Here is a 23978-nt window from a genome sequence, read left to right on the forward strand (position 1 = left end):
CAATAACTTCTACAGATGAGACAGGCACAGTTTGAGACTGTTCCACCTCCCACTGCATTGGGGCTGAGCAGAAAATATCTGTATTTGAGTATCACTGCAAGTTCCTTCCACCTGGAGCCACCTCCATATTTGGAGGACACTTAGGAGAGCATCCAAGTTGAGGGAAAAGCGGTTTCCTTCTTGCAACTAGGATGACGGGTACGTATGGAAATCTTGCTAACTTCAGCTGTCCTTCTTCCAATCACCGAACCACCAGTACAAAACATAATCCACAAACCAAAAGGTAAATAAATGAAACAGGCAAGACTAAGACTGACTGATATTGGAAGAAAACAGGTTCATTGTTACTGCTATGTACAGCACTCCTCTAAGAATATCTTGCAAAGGGAAGACAAAGGCAGCATGGGGAAGCATGTCCCAAGATAGCACAAGGAACACAAAACACCGCAGTAACTCCAGCTCCCAGCCCAGGCTTTATGTTTATTCAGAGTGCTCCATGGGCTTCTATGGCCTTGGACCTCCATTGCTCTATCCCCATGAGTCATTACACAAGCCAGTTAGATTTCAGGTCATTGAGATGCACCTACATGTACTCCTCACACATTTTCTAACAGTACAAACGCCACCTAGATACACTGACATTAAATCAGAGTCCTTCCCTGTAAGTAGCTATTTCACAAAATACTGTATTGTTGTTCAAACAGCAGGCACCAAAGCCATTCGAGTTTGTTGGGACAGCATGCACATTCAACAGGTTTACACTTGAAAAGGATCACTTCCTACATTACAGTTACAGGGTAAGTTTTTGCCTTTTGTTACAGACACATGTAGTGCTTTGAAGGAAGAGTTCAGTACACAAGCACCGTCAGGCAGGAACCAAGATCCTGCCAATGCTCAACCGTCTAAGTAAGGTTATTTCCTTCTTGCTGTTAACAGCACAGTAACTCCCACACACCGCTTTTGAGCATTTGCACCACACAGTTATGCTGTTAGAAAAACGTCTGTCCAGTCTTAAACTTGATTTAAGACTAATACACACAAGCCTTTTTAGAGATGAACTCCCCATCAAATGAGGTACAGTCAAGGAGTTTTCAGACAGTTAATTCCTACTATGATCCTATAATCATTTAAGTAAACTAAAGAGAGAGGGGAATTTTCTCCTTCCTAAAGGAAGGGTTAAAATCCCAAGTGACAAATCCCTTAAAGAATAAAATTAAGTGCTGGAGGTGGGAGGGAAGAAAGGCATAATTTAATGATAAAGTTGGCAGAGTAAACAAAGTTTCCAACATCAACATTCAACTATAACATGCTACACTGCATTAATGCCTAATTTAAAGTTTAGTTAGCCTGGTTCAAACCCTTTGAGACAAAAGACACATCCTGCTTTAATGCATCAGCAGCAGAGACAGCAGCAGCACATAAACCAGTGGTCTGATTCTAATCTAAGACATGTAGTGAATAGAGGTTTATCCTCCAGTGTAGTGCTAAATAACCTCCAATCCTGAGGGGTTTATACTTCAGATGTTGAATAAAGGAAAGATGCTTTTTCCCAGGCTTTTGCAAAAAGTTGTTTTTCTTTCCTAAGGAAACAGGAACTGTAAAAGGGAAACTATACATACAATCAAATCTAGAAGGAAAACAGGAATCGCTCATCTCTCATTTAATCTACAATATGGTTTCAGCTAGGCAAATATTCTCAGCATTCTGCTATGAGTTTTCTTTCATACACACACCACTGTGTGCACTCCTGAACATACCCTGCCAGTACAAACTTTCTGAACTCCTATGACCGTAGGCTGAAATAAAGATGTGTTGACTAGGAAAACACAGCTTGAGAGCTTTACATTTTTTGCATTATGAATACAAGCAATATGCAAGCCCTGCCATGATGGAAGAGAATTATTGTCAACTTAAGTTATCAACATTAAGTGTCAGTATTAAAGCCCCTTGGGCACTGAGGATAAAAGAACCAGTGATTTTCTTTAGCTGTCACTATTCAGAATAATTCTTCATAATCCACCTAGTTTTCAGTTGTGATTTCATGAGAGTTGCTCATGTTACAATGAAACAAAAGCTCAGTATTTGTCTCCATATAGTAACTTTTCCAGGCATAGCCCAGCCATCTATCAGCTTCTCACAGATTCTTGTCCTGCACAGACCCATGACCTTCAATCATTTATTCCTGCAAGTCTTCCACCAGTTTACCCAGCCATAAACTCACTGTTCTCAATGGGGATAGTGCTACTTCAAGACACATTGTGAAACAGTTAGGGGCCACCAAATCCATCTGCCTTAGTCCCTTTCAGCAACTTATCCTTGTAGAGAAGTTCTACAGTTCAGACCCCTTTGCTTGCCTTTTCTTTTCTTGACACCTTGCACCTCTTACCAGGCTAAATCTGACACCCATCTTTAAAACGATGCTAAACTAACAACATACGTAAGTACTGCTATGGGCTCAAGTTCATTAGTTTTAAAGCTTATAAGGATCATAATTCCACATTACTACCAGAATTACAAGGTTAAGCATCAAACACAGGCACACATTAACAAGCCTGCTAGAGAACTTAACAACTGAAGTCTCACCTATTATAGGCTAAGAACACCACTGTTTTTTGTAGTTACAAGTATACATAAAGCAATGCCTTTAACTCATTCTAACAGCAAACAGTCTTTCATAAATAGCCTAAAACAAGTTTCCTGGAGTATTTCTGTGTCACAGCAGTCATGAGACAAACAATTACAGTAATTACCTTTAACTGAAATCCAGTCTCATTCACCATTTCCTTCCATCCACCCTCCTAAAAATACCAGAAAAGAATGTTCAGTTAGAGTGATTTAAGAGTGCCACAGCTTTTGCAAGTCCCTGTATCAGTCCCTATATCAGAAGAGCTTCTCCAGTAAGCCTGGGTCTGCCTCAGCTACCTTCCCCATGTCTTTTCAAGAATGTGGGTTAAGAGTAACGTGTCATTATGTTGTGCTTACATATTAACCTCCCCCAAAAACTCTCTCCACTACTCAATTACCTCATTCTATCAACCGGGGGCTGGAGCTGCACAGCTTTGTCTAAAGAAGTAGCTCAGCTCTTTAGAAAGAAGGGTAGTTATCATCTATTACCTATTAGATTATCAGCAGCTCCAAGGACCTTTGCAGACTGAGGCAGAGAGCATACAGGGAACATACAGGTGACAACTGTTTACAGCACACATGCAATCACCACCTTGTTTATGTGTAGAGGTTGGTTGTCCACTGTTTTCAGTTTCCATACACTGGTTCATCTACATACTATACTGTGCTGCAGTAAATATATCTGCTCAGTCTGCTGTTTGGGAATCTCTCATCAAAGCACAGAAAAAACACCCACATCCAACATCTCCTGGAGTTGAAAACTGCAGAATGCAAAGCTTTAGCTGACAATTGGATCACAACTTCTGCGGTAACATATTGTACTGGTTTTGGACCACGACACATATGAATGGATCATGATTCAAACCGCAAAGCTAAAGAAATGGATATCCAGAAAGTGAATTGGAAGCCAGTACTGTCTCTGCAGCCAGCAGTATAGCATGCTAACTATTTCAGCTTTAGTCCTAGGGAAACTTTCCCAACATGCTGTTCCAAAGAGGTAGAAATTCTCTCTTAGGAGCCTTAAAACTAGACTGGAAAAAAGTCATAAGGTACATTAGAAGGCCAATTGTACAACTGCAGTGGGCTGTTAAGATTTTAGATGGACAAGCCTTTTCCGCCTCAAGTTTATTCACGTTGTCTATCCTTCTTATAGACACAGAACAAGCTATGGGTCAATGGGAGGGAAGAAGAGCAAAAGAACATTATCTTAAATAATCACTAAAGAATGTATTTAGAAAGGACATCACTTTACCTGCGTTAAAAATGAATAAAAGATTTTGTCTTGGCAAAGAACAGGATGTGAAGCCACACGTAACAAGAAGTTTTCCAAACCGATTCTTCTTCTTTCCACAAAATCTGGATCCATATTATCTGCTGATAGCTTATGCCAAACAAAGTCAGCCTATTTAAACAGAAGAGTGTTAACAGTAAACAAATAACAAACAATACAAAGCAAGCCACAACCTCAGCTTCCTTACCCTTTTTTCTGGCAAAGGTGGAACAACAATATGTGGATAGGTAACTGACAAATAATTCCTCAACAACTCAAATTCACTGTAACGTCGCCATAGGGAGTCCACCGGGGCACACTGTCCCTCACTCTGGGACTCAACAGCTCTGAAAAATAAAACAGCAAATTTGAGTATTAGTAAGCTACTGCCTTCTCCCTCATACCATCAGTACAATTATAGCAAAGGCCCTAAAGTTACTGCATAACTCGCCCATAATCTAAAGTAACCTTAATTAATTCCATGTCTACACATTTCATTTAAAAATATTTATAATTTCTGCCTGACTGTACTCAAATTTTTTAGGAACACAGGAAAAGTCAACACATTTTCATCACACCACAAACAAACAGGTAGGTCACAGTCAAGTAAATAGTCACACAAGTGACTTAGTTCACATCGCTACAGAATTAGACATATTTCGCTTGGAACAATGTTGGGCTGCAAGCCAGCACAATTTCATGAGCAGCTGAAGGATACAGAATATTACAAGAAGGAATTTACTATTCAATGGGAGAGTCTTCACTTCAGAGGATAAAAATTGTCTTGCCTGCAACAGCTAGAATAGTTAAAAATATAACTTTAAAAATATTAAGAAATTTTAAAGGATATTTTTAGAAAAATGTAGCAAGTTTCAAAGCACTTCAATTTTTTTTGTTCAAAGTGATATCTTTTTATATTTAAGGACTAAGGATATGTAGTCTAACAAACTAGCTAAAGATAGGGTAAGCAGGTACAAAATTGATGCAGCTGAAAAATTTGTTGAAAACTTAAAGCCAACATCACCTAGCAAGGGCTTAAAGGATTTTATGTTACTATAAAAGGAGAAATCATGGAATATTATAGGATTGAAAAGTAACATAAAAACTTGAAAAAAGTCATCCTTCACACAAGACATTTAAAGCAACAGAAATACTTTGCAGTATCATAAAATAAGCATCAGGTCAGTAACACTTCTTGGTAGTTAGCATATGCCAGAATAAACACAGAGAGAAAATTCATATGAGGCACTTAACGGAAACCAGCGATGTCTATGTCTACCTTAGTTCTTATATTAAGTGACTAATTAGCACACAAAGCACTAGCATAAACCTACATGAAACAGTATTAACTATGTTACGAGATTATCACAGATTAGTTGAGGTTGGAAGGGACCTCTGCACATCTATAGTCCAACTCCCTTGCTCAAAGCAGGTTGCTCAGAGCCACATCCAGAGCTGCTGCCTCTTATCCTCTCTCTGTGCATCACAAAGAGCCTGACTGCATCTTCTTTACCTCCCCCACCAGGTATTGATACACATTGCTAAGATACCCTGAGAGCTGTCTCTTTCAGAGGCTGAACAACCCCATTTCTCAGCCTCTGTTTGCACATCAGACACTCCAAGCCTGTAATCATCTTCACGGCCCTTCACTGGACTTGATTCAGTATGTCCACATCCTTCTTGTGCTGCGGAGCCCAGAAATGGGCATAGTAAGGTACGAACTACAAGTACTTACTCATATGGTACTCAGCAGAACAGGGGACTACACTATTTCTTCCAGCAGAATTCAGGCTATACAGTTCTTGAACTCACAAGAGCTTTCTGGAGTAAAGTTTTAAAAACATCTAAATAGCACAGAAATTATTGATTCTTTAAGCTATTCTTAACCTACAAGGTTGGATTTCTAATGACCTTACTGAAAAAAAAAATTACCCAATCCCGCTCCAGAGCAGCCCAAATTATTTGATACATTTAAACAAAATACAAGAAGCTTTTGTCATCCATTTCTGAACTCTCATTAGAGAGGAGCAGCCTTCCTACAGCCTCATTTAAATAAATAAATAAATAAATAATAAATAAATAAAAAGCATGGTTTCATCTTGAGGTTGAAGTAATGTAATATAGAATTATGCAAAAGGAACTTTAAATGAGTAAGGCAGGACATTTTCTCTGTATCTATCCTTGCCTTGTGGAAAGGACATTTATTCCAAGTGACTGAATTTGTAGGAAAAAAAAAAATTCACAAGGAAGAACAAAAAAAGGATGTATTCATAAGCATTCACCACAAACTGCTGCAGATTAAAACTGTTTGAGACTGACTTAAGAAAAAAAGGTGAGCACACTGCTGACAGCCACTGAATTGCACTGCCAACATCCCACAGAATTCTTCCCTGTTAGAGTATTTCAATTCAACAAAGTTGCAACTGCAACCACAGAGTTTTGAAGAGGGTAAGCTGAGTTTGACAGGCTATGCAGCATTCCTCTCTACACAAACTTTGCACAATTTAAACATTTCAAGAACACTTCAGCTAAAAGCAGGTATCTAGTGATTGTACTATTGCCGAGTTGGAGGTAAATTTAAATAGATAAAGAATTAAGCTACTATGCCCCAGAAGATAAGTTATTTAGTTGACAGCTGAAGGCGCAAACCTCACTTTCCTAGAAGAGTAACTCCCAGCAGGGTTTGGTAAACAATCTGGCCATTCAAGACACTCACACAAAAAGTACTTTAGAATTAGGGATCCTTTTAATCTCCAGCTTCAGCAGCTATCAACCAGTTGCACTGACCTACACCACAGGCTTCAAGAGTACTACTTCTGCATGGGTTATTATCAACCCTTAAGCAAGGCTGCCACCATCAATACATCATAGATTATGTGGACCCTGTCTGAGAACATACTGCACAAGCAAACATGAACAGGGAGATGAGAAAAAACACAGGCCAGAACTGCACTGAGAATTCAGCCACATCCCAGGAGGACCCATCTGTGCTGCAGATACAGATGCTGCTGTGCCAGCAGGAAGGCACCGGAGACTCACCTAGAGCTAGGCAGACACATTGCACAGAGTGAAGAACACTGCGGCCGCCCTTACTCTAAAGGCAGGAAGATTACAGATTCAGATCTCAGATATGGAACAAGGAGTTCTCCGTAATATAATGGATGTTCTATTAGACAAGAAAGAGAGCAAGAAAAAAAAACACTGCAGGATACATTTGGTCCATTGCTATTAAATGTCTCCATCACTCCTATGCATAACCACTTCCTGGACACAGCAAATGCAACACTGGGATTGGCACATGAGTTGTGTTTAACTAGCTCTTCTTTCCAGTTTTGATTTTTCTGTAACAGGAGAGTTTCATTATTCTTTTTTTTTTTTTTTAATTTAACTGAATTTTAAGACTGAATGCATCACCTCATAACTAGAGGCAGGCTAGGTGTGCATACACTACTGACAGTTTATGGCAGCCCAACACATTTCAGAGTTACAGAGGCTTAAGAAGTTATCACCAAAGGTAAACTGCAAGAACAGTTCACTTTATTTTCTAAATATCATTCTTATTTTTCTTGTCAATATGAGCCCCTAAGGAAAAGTACTGCTAGCCACAATTATTTTTCATCTCCACTTAACTTATTCTATGCACTTACACTGCCATGGGCAACTTCAAATATAAAGTTTTCAACCTCCTGAATATGAAGTATTTAGAAAAGTTCATTTGGCTGTTTCATTTCAACACAGTGTGTACTTAAGTGTTGTCTTCTGCCTCTAATCCAATCAATTCCCAATGAAATGCAAGTCTGATCGTGTATTTATCAGTTTCTGAATAACCTATAACTTCAATGAGGTCAGCACAGAGAAGGATGAAAAGGAGTTTATCTTTCAAGGACGTTTCTGATCCAGACATTCCTACTCCACTTTCGAGTGCACTTCAGTAGAAATACAACTTCACAAGATGTTAGAAAAGAACTATCCCGAATTTTGGTAGTATGCATTTGTAAGTGGCCTCAATATAGCACTCTCATACCAAATACAATTACAGTAATATACATTAGTAGTACAAAGTTAGGTAGCTTGTCTTCCATAGTTGATCTGCCTTAACTCATCCTGCTCTCACCTACCATTCCTGCACATACCCATTTTTGCCTAGTCAGCTTTATCATGTAAAAGTTGATCTGTATTTTTCTTAGAACTCCCAATTCCTGCAATCAAGGGAGTCACATTATCATTTAGTAAGTTTCAACAGTTTTAACACCACAGGTGTGAGAAAAGAACTAAAGAATAGTGCTCTGCTACAAACTAACAGGAGAAAAAGAAATGAAATCAAGAAGAATGTCTTTTAAATTTAAAAGTGACTTCACAGATTCAAGTCTGTTTGGGGAACTACATATACTCTACTTCTGTAGTACGGATTACAGGTTAGAAGAGAACGTACTTACATTTGACATTCCTATCCTACAAATATTGAAGGAAGGCAAATACACCAATAGGATCATCACATATTTTAATAGTGTAGCAGTCCATTTATCATTTGTAAGGGTTCAGGTCAACACACCATCAGTAAGCTGTCATTGTAAGAGATCACAGCCTTCTGACAAAAGAACGTTCCAGTGTAAATTATGCTCTTAATGCTTCATGACTGTTTTGCAGAGTTAATTATAAACTAGAAGCAGCAAAGACCATGTGGAGCCTTAACTGTGCAAAATATTTCTCAACATGCCTGCTACATCAGCTTTGTATTTGTCGGAATTAACAAGAACGCATCAGTTATTTAAAAAACAATCATCAGAGTAGTAACATCTCAGTCCACACACACAAATACCAAGCAGAAAATTAAATAGGAAGCAAAATTTTGAAAGGTCCTCTAGGAACATAGCACTTTGGCAGGGAAGGACCACAGCTTTATGGAGAAGCCTAGTCCTACAGCAGAACAAAGCACTACTACTCCACAACGGAGATGCAGGCACCCTGTTACTTGAAGTTTTACATCCACAAGGGGCCTCAAGAACTGAAGGCAGAAGGAAGCAGACTGCCATACCAGATCATGCCACTCACCACATCTTCCCTGCCCACACTGAAGAAACTAAGGAAGTCTGCTAGATCTAAAGCCTACTGTCAATTTATTCTGACAAAGCAGATCTGCAGACAACAGGCTAGGCTTCCCTAAGTCTAAGTTAATCAAGCTTTACAACCCTTATAAAGGACACACAAGCCTCACATTATACCCTGAAGAAAAAGGTTAAATTACTACTAGAGAATCTTGAAGGTCAAACCTGCCTGCATAGTTTGTTCTTTTTTAAACAGATGGCATCTGACACAACCTCTTCAACATAGTCTGTGTTAAGCAGCCTGATGTTATTTCTCTTCTCAGATCACACTTACTTCTTTTATTCTAACATACATTTATTCTGTCTTAGAAGTGAGAGTGCTGCCTTTTTTGGTTGTAGTTGTTGTTTTTAATCTTTATATAACACAGTTCTTGTTTTGGGTGAAAAGCAGTTAAGAGACAACAGGTAAAGGGAGCAAATGGGACAGCAAAACAGGTAGATAAACATTTGTCCATAGAAATGCCTGGATGTTCTTCTTCCTTGCCCAACATCCCATTGCAAAAAGCTGAACCCTAACAGTTGCACCTCAACAAGAGTCTGCCACCACACTGTCCCTTCTCTGCAGGATGGAAATCCCTGCTGCCTCTGCCACCAGCAGCACCTGCTCTAGTTGTTTTTTTCAACAGGCTGTGAAACCTCAGTTTAGTGACTTTTAGTGACCGGAAGGGGAAGACATTTCAGGAGGGCAGCTGTGCAGCACCCAGCAAAGAAGCTATGCTTTTCAAATTAACCAACTCAAATAAATTTAAGACACATTTTGAAATTATTAATACTAGTTTAAGATTCCCCCTTACGCTCAGGCAAAAGTAAAAGCAGCCAGATTCTGCTCTTTAGAGCACACAATGCTGCTGAGTTGGGTAAAGGAGGGGAGCAGCAAAATTCTTTGCAAAGCTGTGGGCGGAAAGTACTATACAGCCCTCAATTATAAGCCTGCGTCCACACCACTGCCTTTTAAACAAGGTAATAAGAGTTTGAAACTGCATGGATGGATTTGGGACAGGCAAGCAAGATGAGAGAAATAATTTTTTTTAATCACACCAAAAGTGTCTCCACCTGGTTACATATGAGACCATAAAATATCACCAATTACAAGAGCATTTCTCCCCAGGAACCCCGTTCCAGAAAGGAAGTAGAAATCCACAAAGGTACTCATTACACTTAATACCTTCATTACCATCTAATTTTTTAGACCACATTATGAACTCCACCATTAAATGCAAGTACTGCAGACCAGTTTCAATTAAGATTATAATCACTTGTTGACATTCAGTCAAACTTCTCAATTTATTTTGGTTTTAAAAACACAATATAATACTTGTACAGTCTTCAGGCAGGAAAACCATATGTTTCCCCTCTAAGTACAGTTTTAACAATGCAAGTTATTCATTGAATGAACCAACTCGCCTGAAAAAAAATTAAAAGACAAAATTGAAACCTTCAGCTTTTACATTCATAACTGATGTTATCATAAGTGATTAGAAGATTACATTACACCAAAAGTCATGTTCATTTGCCTTAATTCAAAGTGCCAATGTGAAAACTTTAGTCCACCTAATTAACCTCTTCCCATTTCCCATTTAAAACTAATTATCTTAAATGAGCCATTAAACAATTCTCAATGCAGTAAAAAGAGGAATGGCTGCAAAATATTAAATCAGACGAGAAGGAAATACATCGGTTTATTTCCTTGTAAAAACAATCACCTCTTCAATCACAGAAGCAGTAACTTTGCTTTCAGCCTTTGACCTTCCAGTGTACAAGTGACAATTCCACTCTCCTACAGCGGACAAGGTTCACTCTCCATTTTAGAGGGCTAAGAAACTTTTTCCATTAGCTATTTGGAAATGGTCTCTGTATCTAGGCCTCTCAACAGACAGAAGAGCAATCATTATAGATCAACTATGTGCTTTGTAAGACACCAGAAGTTACCTGACAAGCTGTATGATGATATGAGGAAGAGGCAGTTCTCTTGCCAGAGGATTTTTCACAGCCAGGTGATTTTTTTTTTTTTTTTTTTTTTTTTTTCCCCCCAAAATACTGTCACCCAGTTTGCTGTATTTAACTAAAATAGACATCTACTAGCCAGGTTAATGATTCATAGTATCAATTAAGTAAAAATCAGCAGTAAAGTAAGTTTTCACCTCCTCCATCTTATTTCACCTCCTGACTCTCCCCTGTTTAAAGCTCTTGCTGAATTCAGACTTTCTTCTTTTTTCCCCTTGTACCTCCTTTGGATGGAGCAGACAAGTCTTCCTGACTCTCAGTGACCAAAATCCGCATTTTGTTGTTTTATCAGAAGAAAGCATACCTCTGCAGGCATTCATTCTGTGCCTCTCCCCAGGAAACGCATGCCTGGGCTCTTCAGCTAGCCCAACGTGGAACGGGAGACTTTGGGAAAGGAACTCAAACAAATTGTAACAAAGGAAAAACTCCTGAAGGCCCATGGTGCAGCACTGCTACCACTGAACTGTGACCTGGCTGGCTACTGATTTCCAAGTTCATTTCTCTCACAGAAACTCTCTTTAAAAGTCCTTACGCTTTGGATGGGCAATCCAAGGTCTTAAGGGAGAAGCAGGTATCACTCATGTCACAATTTAACTAATGGAAAACTTTCCAAATCCTGAAAGCAGAAATAAGATTAGGAACTTCTCCAGCCATACTGGGGGAATAACAAGGAAATATACTGAGCCACCCTGTCAAATTACTTCAAAAGGAGGGAAAGACTAGTAGGGCTGGAAACCAGGGATCCTGCTATTAAGTAGTCAGGTACTAGGCTGCACAAGGTTGTGTTACTTTTTCCTAAAGCCACATTAAAAAAAAAAAAAAACAACACACAAATAACACAGTCTAGTCATCATACTGTGTGACCAGGACCATCAGGCTAGGGATCTGAAAGTCAGCAGGGACAGAAGCAAAGTTAACTAAATGGAAGTGTCCTACTACTACAGAAGAAATATTTTACTTTAAAGGAAAACAGGGAAAAAAAAGGTATCCCTGTATGTACTATAATTGAAAGTCCATCAACACAGAGCACATAGAGGTGCTCTGCATTCTGATTAACTTTCAGCTCTGTCATGAAAAACAAAGGGTACAAGAACAGGAGTCAAATTTTGGGTTTTATACTATCTCAGTTCTTGTAGTTTCATGCAGACTCTGGTATAAGACACAGCTGCCTAAATTTCTAACAAGTAAGCAAGTCTGAATTTAAGTGAGGTCCTGGATATTTGCAATTTCCCTTACAGAAAGCAAGTGATACGCTGAGCACCTGCATCTCAAGAAGAAGTATTTAGCTACACATCTTAATTATAAGAATTTGTACTTGCTTTAATGCCATTTCCCACAAAGAGGTGGCTGCGCTCCTCTGTTCTCACAGGAAGAACATAAAAACTAAGTTATTTTTAAATAACAGTATAGTTCAACGGAAATTGTGAGACAAACTGACTTCAAGACTAATTGAACAGAAATAACTAATTGAACAGAAATAGCTCACCACAAATCTAATTAGCTAATGCAGAAAGGGGATGCTTTCAGGAAGCACGACCCTTGGAATTTGCTGAGGGTCTGCGGTCTACAGCAGCGGAATTTGTTTTGTCTCAAAGAAACAGATCTACATCAAGGTATAATATCACTTAAAAAAAAAAAAAGAATCAACAAAAGTCACATGAAAATGTGAGAATAGTAATAAATTCATTTCGAAAAGAAAAAGGAAGCAATGCCATCACCTGCATTTTGAAAACAGTTTCACCAGCACTAGTGAAACTAACGTGTTAAAAGTTTAGGTACTCGGCTCCTGTTCTGTAACAAATACACAGTGGTTGTAATTGCATCCATCTTGTGTCTCTTATTCACCCAGATGCAATTCCTCAATTCAAACCGAAATTAAATCCTAGATAGCAGTAATGGCAGAACCCCAGTTCACATAAACCTAATGCAACTATTATTAAGCGGTCTTCCTTTTATATTACTATAAACTGAGTTTTATTCTTCAGCTACAAAATATCCTATTACCCACAGACAAATTGCTGTGAAGCCCACCTACAGCTACAGGCTCAGCAGGAAGCACATTTAATAGCCACCAATTATATTTATGCAAGAAATTTTGCTTTCTCAGCAAAAGGAATAGAGAACCTATTTTATTAGAGATGTGACAAACCCACATTTTCAATAGTTCTGTGACAAACATGTAATTGGTCTTGGTATTTGCTGACCACAGAATAAAATAAATCTTAATGAAAGAAAGCAATCCGGGCAGCAAAATACAGTTTTGCCACTATGAAAGAACCACTGGGAAAGACCAGCAGGAGCGAGTCTGAAGTAACGTAAGGATGACTGGGAAAGGAGATGCAGTCAGCATGTTCTGGGGCTGCATAAAGATGCCCCCAGAGTACACTTCACATCACACTTAGACACCAGTGATTCCGATTTTCTTCTCTTTTCCTTCAGAAATATCATTAAAAGAAAAATAACATTACTTATGTGAGAAGATGTGAGCTTTAATATCAATAAACTGTGAAAGTATTTTTTTTAAACATCTGAGCAACTGCCAAAGAGCTACAATGTTTGAAAAATATAATGTACATCTATTTTGGATTTTATTCTTAAAGCTTAGCAAAAATATAGTAAATGTATCCCAGCAGGCCTGCAGTCAGTGTGATTGGTGTGTACCTTCATCAGTTAAACAAGCCAAGAAGCCTCTTAACCAGTAACTAGAAGACCTACGTGACAGTATTACAATTTGAACTCTTCAGAGCCTTTGCAAAATGCAACTGCTTTGTTTCAGAAGGTTTTATCTATACAGCAGATCATTCCCAAGGCAAGGCCCAAAGGTTAAAACTGTTAATATAAAAAAAGAGAGACACAAAACTCCTAATAAAGTCTAATTTTGAAATTCTTGCTTCAGCTGAGTAACATGATCCTGCATAACAGGAATCATCTGTGACTGTTTCGGAAGTAACAATAAGTTAGAAGAGATTTTAAAGCTTTGTTCACTACTCAATACTTAAAATTGCAAGCTGACTTTGTGGTATCGAGCGTGTTTACCATACTTGTATTATTAATCTTGTTAACACAAGAAGATTGAAGGCAGTAAGTTCTCCAGTGAAAGTTCAAGCTAGTGTGAAGGAAGGAAATAGTTAATTAACCCTAACCCTCAGAGCATCTACAAGGAGTATGTGGTGATCAGATCAAGCAAAACACTTCAAATACTAGTGGAGCAGTAAATTTTGACCACATGATATAAGTCATGAGACTTCTTTATATTCTTGTGATCTCAAACAAGCCTAACCATTACTTTAGACCTCAGTGCACAACCTCTGTTACACACAAGCTGCACATACACCCTCATATGTATGTATATGAATTTATCCAATCCATGTCTAAGAAACAACCAAGCAGTTGTTGACACCATATTAAAGCAACATCTTTCAAGCACACATTTTTCCACCTAGCTCCAAATGAAGAACTACAGTACACAGTTACACAACACCAGCATTAGTACCGAACTGGAGATCAGATGCCAAGTTTTCACAGGAAAAGATCCTCCAGAGTAGGTTGATAACTGCGTAACAAATCACAAACCAGCTAAATCCTCTCATCAACTCTACCTGAATATTTTTAGGCGTGGAAGGAGGGAGCATCTGTTTAGAATGGCACATCCACATACTCTGAGAGTGAGCTCTCATCACCCACCTTGTCTCAATGAGGTAAGCAGTGTATGTTTCTTGCATGTTCATGGCATTTCTCCCAGTCCGTTTTTCAGCTTCTGAAACAGTGATTTCCATTTTTTTTGCCAAACAGTCTTCCATCTTTTCAGAGGAGGAAAATAAAGATTCATGTAACATTAGCCATGCAGGGCAAAGGCTACTACTAGCCCTGCCCTCCCTTCTCCCACACCACATTCATTCATATGAGACAGCTCTCTATAGGATAAAGGCTTTGGCAGGGTTTCATTTTATACCTATGTTCTGTATCACATTTGTAAGTGAAAACAGAAAACCTGCTTTTGGGGAAAAAACCCAAAGTCAACAAACAGACAACTTCGGATACCAAAACCTATCATGAGCTGGGAAGATACAGAAAAAGAGAAATATTTTTCCTTACAGGTAACAAAGTAACTTTTTTTAAAAACAAACAAACCAACCCTAGTACTTTCTACCCACACACTTCCCAACTCCTGGTGAATTCCTCCTCAGGACACCTGGGACACACGTAACCACCTCTCCCCTTCCACAGGAAACAGAATACATCCGGACGGAGATGTTTTTCTTTTAATCTCTCACGTGCCCGCCCTGGAAAGGCAGAGCCGAATTGAGCAGGGAGGGGGATTTATTTGTGAAATTAAGGGGGAGGCAAATTGAGAAGATAACTAAGAACAATAAATAAAAATAGTAATCTGGCACTAGGGACGAGGGCAGACGGTGCACAAAGCTCTCTGACACCGGCCACAATGGGGCTGGAAGGAGAAACCCCGCAGCTCGGAGGGTCGGGCTGCACAGCCTCGGCCCCGGGCAGGGGCTCGACCCCGGGCAGGCACAGGGAGGGCTCGTCCCACCTGTAGCCCCTTCCCGCCGCGGCGAGCAGCGCTGGGCTACCGCCCGGCCCCGGCCTCCCCGCGCCGGCCGAGCCCCGCACCCCTCCCCGCCCGCCCCGCCGCCGGCGGCGCGGCGGCCGGCCAGCACGCTCAGGAAAGCCCGGTGCTCGGCCCCGGCGGAGTAGGCCGTGCCAAGGCCGGCGGCCCGCGGCGGGAGGACGCCGCCCCGCCGCCGCCCCCGCCGCCACCACCCCCCGCACCCTCACCGTGGCTACGGGCTGCTCCGGAGGCGGGAGGCCGCTGCGGGGCGCGGCGCCGTCCTCCTCCGGGCGGCTATCGCTCGGCTCGGCCTCGGCGCTCTCCATGGGGATAAGGGGCTCGGCCGCCTCCCTCCGCGCAGGCGCTGAGGCCGGCTCCGGCGGGCAAACTCATCGCAGGTCCTAGAGAGAGCGGCCGGGGCGGGGGCGAGCGTCCGCCCGGGGGCCGGCGCTGCCCACGGCCGCCGCCGGGGCGCTGGGTGAGGCGGCCGGCGAGGGGCTGAGGCGAGGCGGGCTGAGGCGAGGCGGAGCCCGCCGGCCCTCGGCCTTCCTTCCCCGGCCCTCCGCTGCCGCCCGCCTCGGCCGGCGCTCACCGATGGTCTTGGTCTAAGCCCTTTCTAGGCTGCTGGCGTCCTGCCCGCCTTTCTGCCAAAACCTGCCTCGTTGGGTACCCGGCGGCGGGCACCTCTTCGGGAACAGGGGGGTGAAGACGTGCCTCGCTCGCCCAAAGCCGGGCGTCGTCAGGCTCCTGCCCGGGAGAGGGAGGACAGAGCTCCGCCGTCCCCTGGGCGCTCATCCTCACCCATACAGTCGTAAATGTTGATGTCTAGGGTTCATTTTTGTCGTTGTTCCTCTCGCTGCTCGGGTCGCTGAAGAGTTTCTGATGCGCCCGTGCCGCGTCTCATCTCTCGTCCGTAGCGGGACAACTTGTCATTTTGTTTTATAGGGTCTCTTTCAGCAGCTAGTAACTTTCCCACAGGGTGTTTGCTGACACTAGGCAGCTCGGGTTATTTTTTTAAAGCCCGCCAGCCCGTTATTTCCCCACTCTCAGCCCTTTACAAGCAGCGAAGGACTCGGTCATGCTGTGTTGGCGTTTACTTACCCTCCCGTCTGCGCTGCCTTCATCGGCTCCCTCCCGGCAGCGGTACGAGGTCCAGAAGGGCGTTCTCCTGCCCGCCATCTCCGCCGGCTAACGCCGAAGTGTGTCCCGTCCCGTCGCGCTTCCCCGGGACGTACCTGAATAGTTAAAATCCCCCGAGTTCAGCTCTGGGGACGCCTCTGTAGTTTATTTAGTAAAAGCCCCAGCTGTCTCGTCTCTTCTCATTGAGCAGGAACAAACCCTGCTGTGCATTTCTGTGACTCCTATGCCGTCTTTTTGGAGAGGCGTTCAGCAAGTCTGCCCCACGGCTCCTACTGAACATCAGTTCATATATCACACACACACACACACACACTACATATATATATATACGCCTTCATTATCGCAGCCTTTGGGTTTATTCCCTCACGACCCCGTGGTGCCCACGCAGTCCTTGTGGGGCCGGCAAACTGGACGGAGAGGTTCTTCCTATTTATTCCTTGTACTCCAAACATCATTTCGGACACTCAGGAGCAGCCCCATTGTTCCCTGGTTTAGATATCACATCACTCCCTTGAGATTTCCTATTTTTGCACCACATTCATGTCCTTTGATTCAAGCAGTACATTTTTTGTTATTCTCATGTAGCTTTTTTTTCTTTTCCTGCCCTTTTCAAACCCAGGTTAAAGGCCACCTAAGGGGATTAAAGAGATGATATTACGGGTTTCTTTGCTTTCTTCTGCTTTGAGTAGGAAACGATTTTTCTGGTGTTGACCAGAGCTGAATTTGCATGCATTTTTCATCCAAAAATTAATCTTTTTCTTTCAACAACAATTAAAATAAATCTCAAAATCCCCTTTGAAGACCCCATGAATTAATATTTGGCGTCTGGTTTCTATTCTGTTGTCTTCAATGTTTATTCAACTTTTTCCTCAGATTGTTTGAACTGATACCTCAAGTCCCTCCTTTCCCACCCCTCCACCACTGTAGCTGGATGGAGTTTCCCAAGCTTTTCCACAAAAGGCTTTCCTAGAACAAAAGTTTTTTACAAGTATGTGAACTGTGATTTGTCCTCTGAATAGGACTGATTTAAGATTTGTTTTCTAAACCCAAAGTCCAGTTTCGATGTAAAAGCATGATTGCACATTGTAAGACAAAGTCTGTTTTCCATTAGGGTATGGTTTCCTTATGTTTACTCAAGATGTACATTAAGATACATACCTTGTATCAATTACACTTGCATTTGCAGGATGTGCATACTGAAATTTTTCTGATCCATATCAGCGATATAATGGAAATATTTATGTGAAACTCATGCAGGATATCATACTTTGTATTAAATATTTTTATTACGGAAACAACGTTATCAATAGCATACAGTAATATTTTGCAGGTCTAACATTCAGTCATTTCAAAAACTATTTTCAGCTTTGAATTTTCTTAATACTACTAAGAGATGTGGAGAAGAGTTAAAACACTACGTATGTAGGAGGAGGATAATGACAGAAGTGCCCAAATCAAGATGACCAACAGCCTGGGTAGCCCTCACGTACATTATAGCCTGGGGGGCTTTAGAGGAGAGTGTGAGATATCCCGACAAACTAGTGTGCAAGGAAGAGGTCTTCGATAAGCACCAAAGTCTCCAGCAAAGTGCTCTTCCTGAGCCACATTTCCCCACCTCAGCCTGCAAAGTGGTCTAACAGTATTTTCTTACAGCAAAATGGTCCCAGCACGGCACTGCTTTCAGGAGTACTGCCAGGACTTGCGCTACTTCAGTGTTTCCCCCCCAGCTAGGCACAAGCACTAGTGCAGTCAGGCTCTCTTTGAACCCCCTCTTGTCAGGAGGTGAGTCTGATTTCCTGCAGGTTACTCTAACCAGGACACTCTCCTGCTCTTCACTAGGCAGCATGTCCCTCGTTCTTCAACCAGAAGAAAGCAAGCTCAACTCAACTTCCTACCTACAAGTCCCTTCAGTCTCTGAAGCTGTCATCAGAGAGGTAGATTTTCTCAAAAACAACCTTTTCACATCAAAGCGCTCTTGACTTCCTTACCAGAGAGTTACACTTCTTACAGGAGAGAAAGCAATACCCCAAGTTCACCAAACACAGATGCTCCTTTTTGCAAGTTTTAGTATGCTTTCTCTAAGGCATGGCACCATCTGCAGAAGCAGCAGACTGCCTCATTGCCCTCCCCTCAGCTGTTCCTGACTCCCGGCACAGTCTCTGGCAAACAGGGACCCCATCTTTTTCTAGCCTGTAAGTCCATTCTTTTTAATCCTACTGGTACTTGGGATAAACTGCATTTTGACTGAAGAAAGCTAAGCAAGGTATATTACCTTATAACTAGCTCCCTGATGCTTTTTGTAAGGTTATGTGTGTTACGTTTCCTGCTTGGATCTTTTGACAGCCTGTTCTAGCAAATAACACACCTTAAAAAATACGTGCCATCTTAGTGGGAAATATTTCAGATAATTTCCACTTTGTCACAACACTAATTTTCAGCAACTTCATTTAGAGTTCCTCATCCCTTCAACTTCTTAGAAGTAGTTAGAATTAAATGATAATACAACCACCACCAACAACCATCACTTTGCTACTGAGAGCTTAAATGAAAACACCTAAAGCAGTGGCTATGCTTCGCATCTATCCCGCAACACCCATGGCCTTTCAATAACCTCAGGAAGAGAGAGTTAACCAGCCAATATTCCTGCTGACAAGAGACATGTATCTATGTGCCTGTGCAGTGTCAGGCTGCATCGGTGCTTGCAAGCAGTGAGGTACAGCATGAGTAAATTCATGGAGAAAGAGCTGGAGCTGAAGACCCACCATCCACACCATACATATTTTAGGGGATATTTTCTAGGGTGCCTCTAGCCCGCTCCCAGGGACTGGCCACTCTTGACATCTTCCAGTTTAGCTGCTACTGAAAAAAATCCAGCATGCGCATGCCCTAAGACTGCCTTGTAGCACGAGCCAAAGCGGGATGACTGGGAGTTTCCCTTCAAAAGCACATTCCTGATCCATGGTTCAGGCTCCTGGATCCTATCATAATTTCACTACCAATAATAATAATGCAAAGATCATGAGTCAGGCTGTCAAACTGCTCCTGCCTCCCTCTGCAGGCTAATTCCTTCAGACCTGAAGGTGCTTGCTAACCGGAGGCGTTCGGCAGCCGAAGCGATGCCAGCTTGTGCTTTTGGTCTTCAAAGGCTGATCCTCACTGAAGACCCTGGTGTCTGTCTGCATGTGATGTCATTGGTATGATGGATGGAGCAGAAAACAGCAGTTGCTTAGGTTCCCTAAGAAAACACAGCGGAGGAATGAATGTCAAGGAACTGTCAGTAAAATGCATGAGTAGCTGCTTCAGCATGGAAGAGTGCAGGAGGAAAAGTAGGTTCAAAAAGAACAAATGGGAAGTCTTCTCCTCACATGACTCCAGGCTCCTCATAGACATATTTCTACCATTCTAAATGGCTGTGTGAAATGGCCACTAAACAGCAGAAAAATCGACATTTTGGTAATTACTCAGAGAAAGAAAAACTCATGGAAAGGTAAGTGGAGAGTGGAAAAGAGATATGGGTGTCTTTTGGGGTGGGGGAAATCACCTGATCCCACTCAGTCTGAAATTGGTAGCAGTGGTTTCCGTCCATTTCAGCAATGGCAGATCTGGATCCATGAATACAAACAAGCAAGCCAAAACTGATCCACATTTTTGAAAGAATCTGTACAAGCACATCAGTAGAATGAAAGAAAATTTACTGGAAGTGGCTTCAAAAGCAGCACAAAGCAAGCCATGAGAAAAACTCAAGATTTCATAGGAAGAAAGCAAGAAGATTTGGGACAGAATTGAACACAAAAAAGGCCCCCAACTCAGTAACATTGTAAATGGCAGAGATGGGCAAATTAGACCTTTACTTAATCTTGATGTATCTTCGGTCAAGGAGCCTGTTGCATACAGTCTAAGAAAAGTTAGAAGTTAGGCCCTTGTTTCTGGACTACAGAAAGACTCCAGTAAAAGTCAGGCATCACCTAGAAGATGCATTTATCCTGCCTGGCTACCGAAAAGAGCATTAGCTCAGAGGCAGGAGCATGGGGAATTTGGCAGGGCTAAGGAGAAGCGGTTGTGGCAACGCAGACAAGGCCACCTGTGCCCGAAGCAGGTATAGCTGTGTCCCTCAGGACGCAATGCTGGCTTTGATTGCGCTCCTCGTGTTAACTGATCATAAAAGGTTACCACACCATTGCTGGGACAAGCTGCAGCAAGAGAATGGAAAATGCCAAAGGTCAAGGCATGGTATTTTCCCTTAGGTGTTAGCAGGGAGCACAAACCATAAGTAACATGTACATGAGCTCAAACAAACACCGAAACACTATGAACCTGCGACAGCAAGAAGGTAATGAGAACTTTTCCCAGGGAGCGCTAGGCACCCGCAGCGCACACCAGGCAATGAATTTAAATTTGAATTTATTCGACCCTCCCAGGCGGGAGCCAGTGTTCTTGTGAATTCAGGATGGAGGTGGCGGCTGGATCGGGTCCGCAGTACAGGGTGCACGTCCTTCTCAGGCAACCGTTGCTGATGGCACGGTGAAACCCAGGCCATGCCTATAAGATGCAGAAGTGATGACACTGAAATTCCTGGGGTTTAATTAACTGCCAGGACAACTTGGGAGTAGTTAATACAACCACACAATATATGCACATAAATTAAGAGTATGGATTTGTGCTCACTAATAGAAGCTAACTCCTGATCCTAACAGGTAGCCGTTTTCCTTAGACCTGCCTTTTAAAACTTTGAAGTATAAAACAAATCCTCTTCACAACAGAAACACTCAGGGACCTTATCTGAAGCCCAACATCACTACCGATATCAACAGATTAAAAAAGAACAAAGCAGATGCAACAGATATTAGTCCAGTCATGTAACGTACAAGCAATGAAGAGGGCCAAGGGAACATCTTGTGATTGCAGGAGTAAACCCAACACCTTTTGTCGTAGTCAGTCATGTTAAACCCAATGCCCCTGCTATGATGTCTGGGGTCTAGTGGGCGTGGAGGAGGTCGAGGGAAGCTCGGGAGCGTTGGCCCTTGCGTTAGCACTGTCTGGGGCATGGCTACGTGGTTCCCTTCTTCCTCTTCTCTCCCTTCACATCCCCTCTCACATGAAGGTGATCTTTGCCCCTGGGAAGAATAAGAGGTTTGACCCACCTCGGTCTGGCACATGTCCATCATGATGTTACCCTGCACAGGGGTGTTTAGCGCCTATGTTGGGAGCTTCAGATCTATTGACTGATTGCAGAGCCTTGCCTCCCACAGTGGAAACCCAGGCTGTTTGAAACCTTCATTTAAATATACGCTATATTGTTTCAGGTGTCCAAAGTTTTATTTTACTTCTCTAGTAAATATCTTTCAGCTCCTAAACGAGAACTTTGGGAAAACTGCTCCCACAATGCAACTTAAAAATCACCCTGCAGAGACCTTACGTTCCTCAGCCTAAATCCAGCCTTCAGTGTGTCTTGAGTTATGAGGCTGTCCAGACCGCTAATAGAGGAGCAGGGGAATTTACACCAAAAGGAATAAACAAGCCAACAATAAAAATAACCATTTATCTCTTCTTCCTCCTCAGTGCCTTACTCCAAAGGTCACTGTGTTCTCCTGTGGAAGCAAAGCTCTGTAATGTGAGTTTAGACACTTTAGGCTAAATCCCAGAGTTCTTACTCACTTTTCCCTAAGTAACTTTGGTGGATTTTTAGTTTGCATTTTTTCCTTGGATAAGGTCTGAAAAATAAGCAGGGGCTCCAGAACAGCACTGTGGGTCAGAGAAAAGCCCAGGTCAGTGGGGCACATGCTGCGTGGCTCCCCGCTCAACCTGGGGTGACTCACGCCATAGTGTTAGGAACGAAACAAGCTCCCAGCCTCATATTCTTCCTATTTTGCAGATGAGCCTTGCTTACAATAGCCTCAGGTCAGCGGACCGAAAATGCAGGTTACCGGAGGGTACCTCTAGCTCTGTGCAATCTTACATACAGCAAGGGCTGAACAGGCAGGTCCCCTCTGTGCAGAAAGCAGCCTGCAGAGCCCAGCGGCCGGTTTATGAAAGCAAACCCTCGCCCATATCACCACGACACCATGTTTTACCGAGCAGCGGGTCTAACATTGTCTAGAAATAAGTACAGCTGTTTAGGAAGAGCAGGACGAACATCGCTCCCCAAAAGCTTCCCCTCACAGAGTTTCCTGTAGAAACCTAACTGCCTTGTAAAGATGCCATCGCATGGGACAGCTACTGCCTCTCCTTTCATTTCAGTGAGCTTTGGCCCCAAATCTCTCCCTAAGATTATTCTATAGATAGGATGAAGCATTTTACAGGGTTCGGTTTGGCCCAGAAGTTGTTTGGGATTGCCTGGGTTTTTTGAAAACGCAGCTCCTGTGGCTCGGGGTCCCTGGCTGCAGGGACGTTGTGCAGGCTTCCTGCTGCCTTCCCAGGTTCTGCCACAAAAAATAATATCCCTTGCTTCCCTTGCACTTCCAAGTCACACAGTGTGTTTTGTCAATGTCCACCGTTGTTTAAAGCCCCTCCGGGCTCCTGCTGCGGACATTATTTCTCTCTGAGTTACATAGGCAGCGGGGGATTCTTCCTGATTTTAAAGAGGGCTCCCATGGATCGTGAATAATCTGTGACGTTCCTAACACAAGCCTTATCCAGCTGTCTTGTAACACACAGAAGGGCTCGCATCTGAAAATCCAACCGGCAGTCTGAGTGATCTGCGGGCATTTTGAAATGCTCTGAATCAGAAAGAGGAGAGTTGGCAGGTCACCCAACTGTGCACACAGCCATTTCAATACGCTTATTTGAAAATAATGTCTTTCTGAAAGTTTGCTAAACATTTGCTCGTCTTTAGCCCCCAAAGGCCATACCTCAGCTGTTGTAACCCAGGCCAACCCATCTCTTCTTGATTAATACGACATAGTACATAGAAAGATGCCCAGTTTGATGTAGAGACAGCCAAGCGAGGGAGAGCAATGTTGCACCTTGCCTAGGACTTGAGCCGATGTCCTCCCGGGCCGTGAGCAAGAGGCAGCTCCCCCGGTCAGGCAGACCTTTCTAGGCTCGTCCTTCCAGATACGTTCTCTGTGCCCCAGGTGGTATCTTCCCTTAGGGCATCCAGCTAGCCTTCTGCTCTCTTATCCCAGGGACATACAGCCATTTCTCCGTGGAGGACAGGCTAAGCTGGCTTGCAGCTGGGCACGCTGAAGCAAGTCGGAGCAGACCAAGCAACTCTCTGCAGAGGCATGCTTGTGTAGCCATGGCATAGGAGACACGCTTTATGCTTATCAGC

At 42.6% G+C, this 23978-nt stretch overlaps 1 protein-coding gene across 1 annotated transcript in view; it reads right to left on the reverse strand.

Annotated features, from left to right (window-relative positions):
• The window catches only part of SNX4 (sorting nexin 4), a 35798-nt gene extending 19480 nt beyond the window's left edge, over window positions 1-16318 (reverse strand). The window contains 6 exon segments of the mRNA XM_030016668.2: window positions 2751-2798; window positions 3878-4027; window positions 4104-4242; window positions 14689-14804; window positions 15796-15912; window positions 15914-16318. Coding sequence (XP_029872528.1) covers window positions 2751-2798; window positions 3878-4027; window positions 4104-4242; window positions 14689-14804; window positions 15796-15912; window positions 15914-15961 — 618 coding nt within the window. The 5' untranslated portion in view covers window positions 15962-16318.
• Between the last annotated feature and the right edge of the window lie 7660 nt (window positions 16319-23978).

Source organism: Aquila chrysaetos, chromosome 6, assembly GCF_900496995.4.
Source record: "Aquila chrysaetos chrysaetos chromosome 6, bAquChr1.4, whole genome shotgun sequence".
Taxonomy (NCBI): domain Eukaryota; kingdom Metazoa; phylum Chordata; class Aves; order Accipitriformes; family Accipitridae; genus Aquila; species Aquila chrysaetos.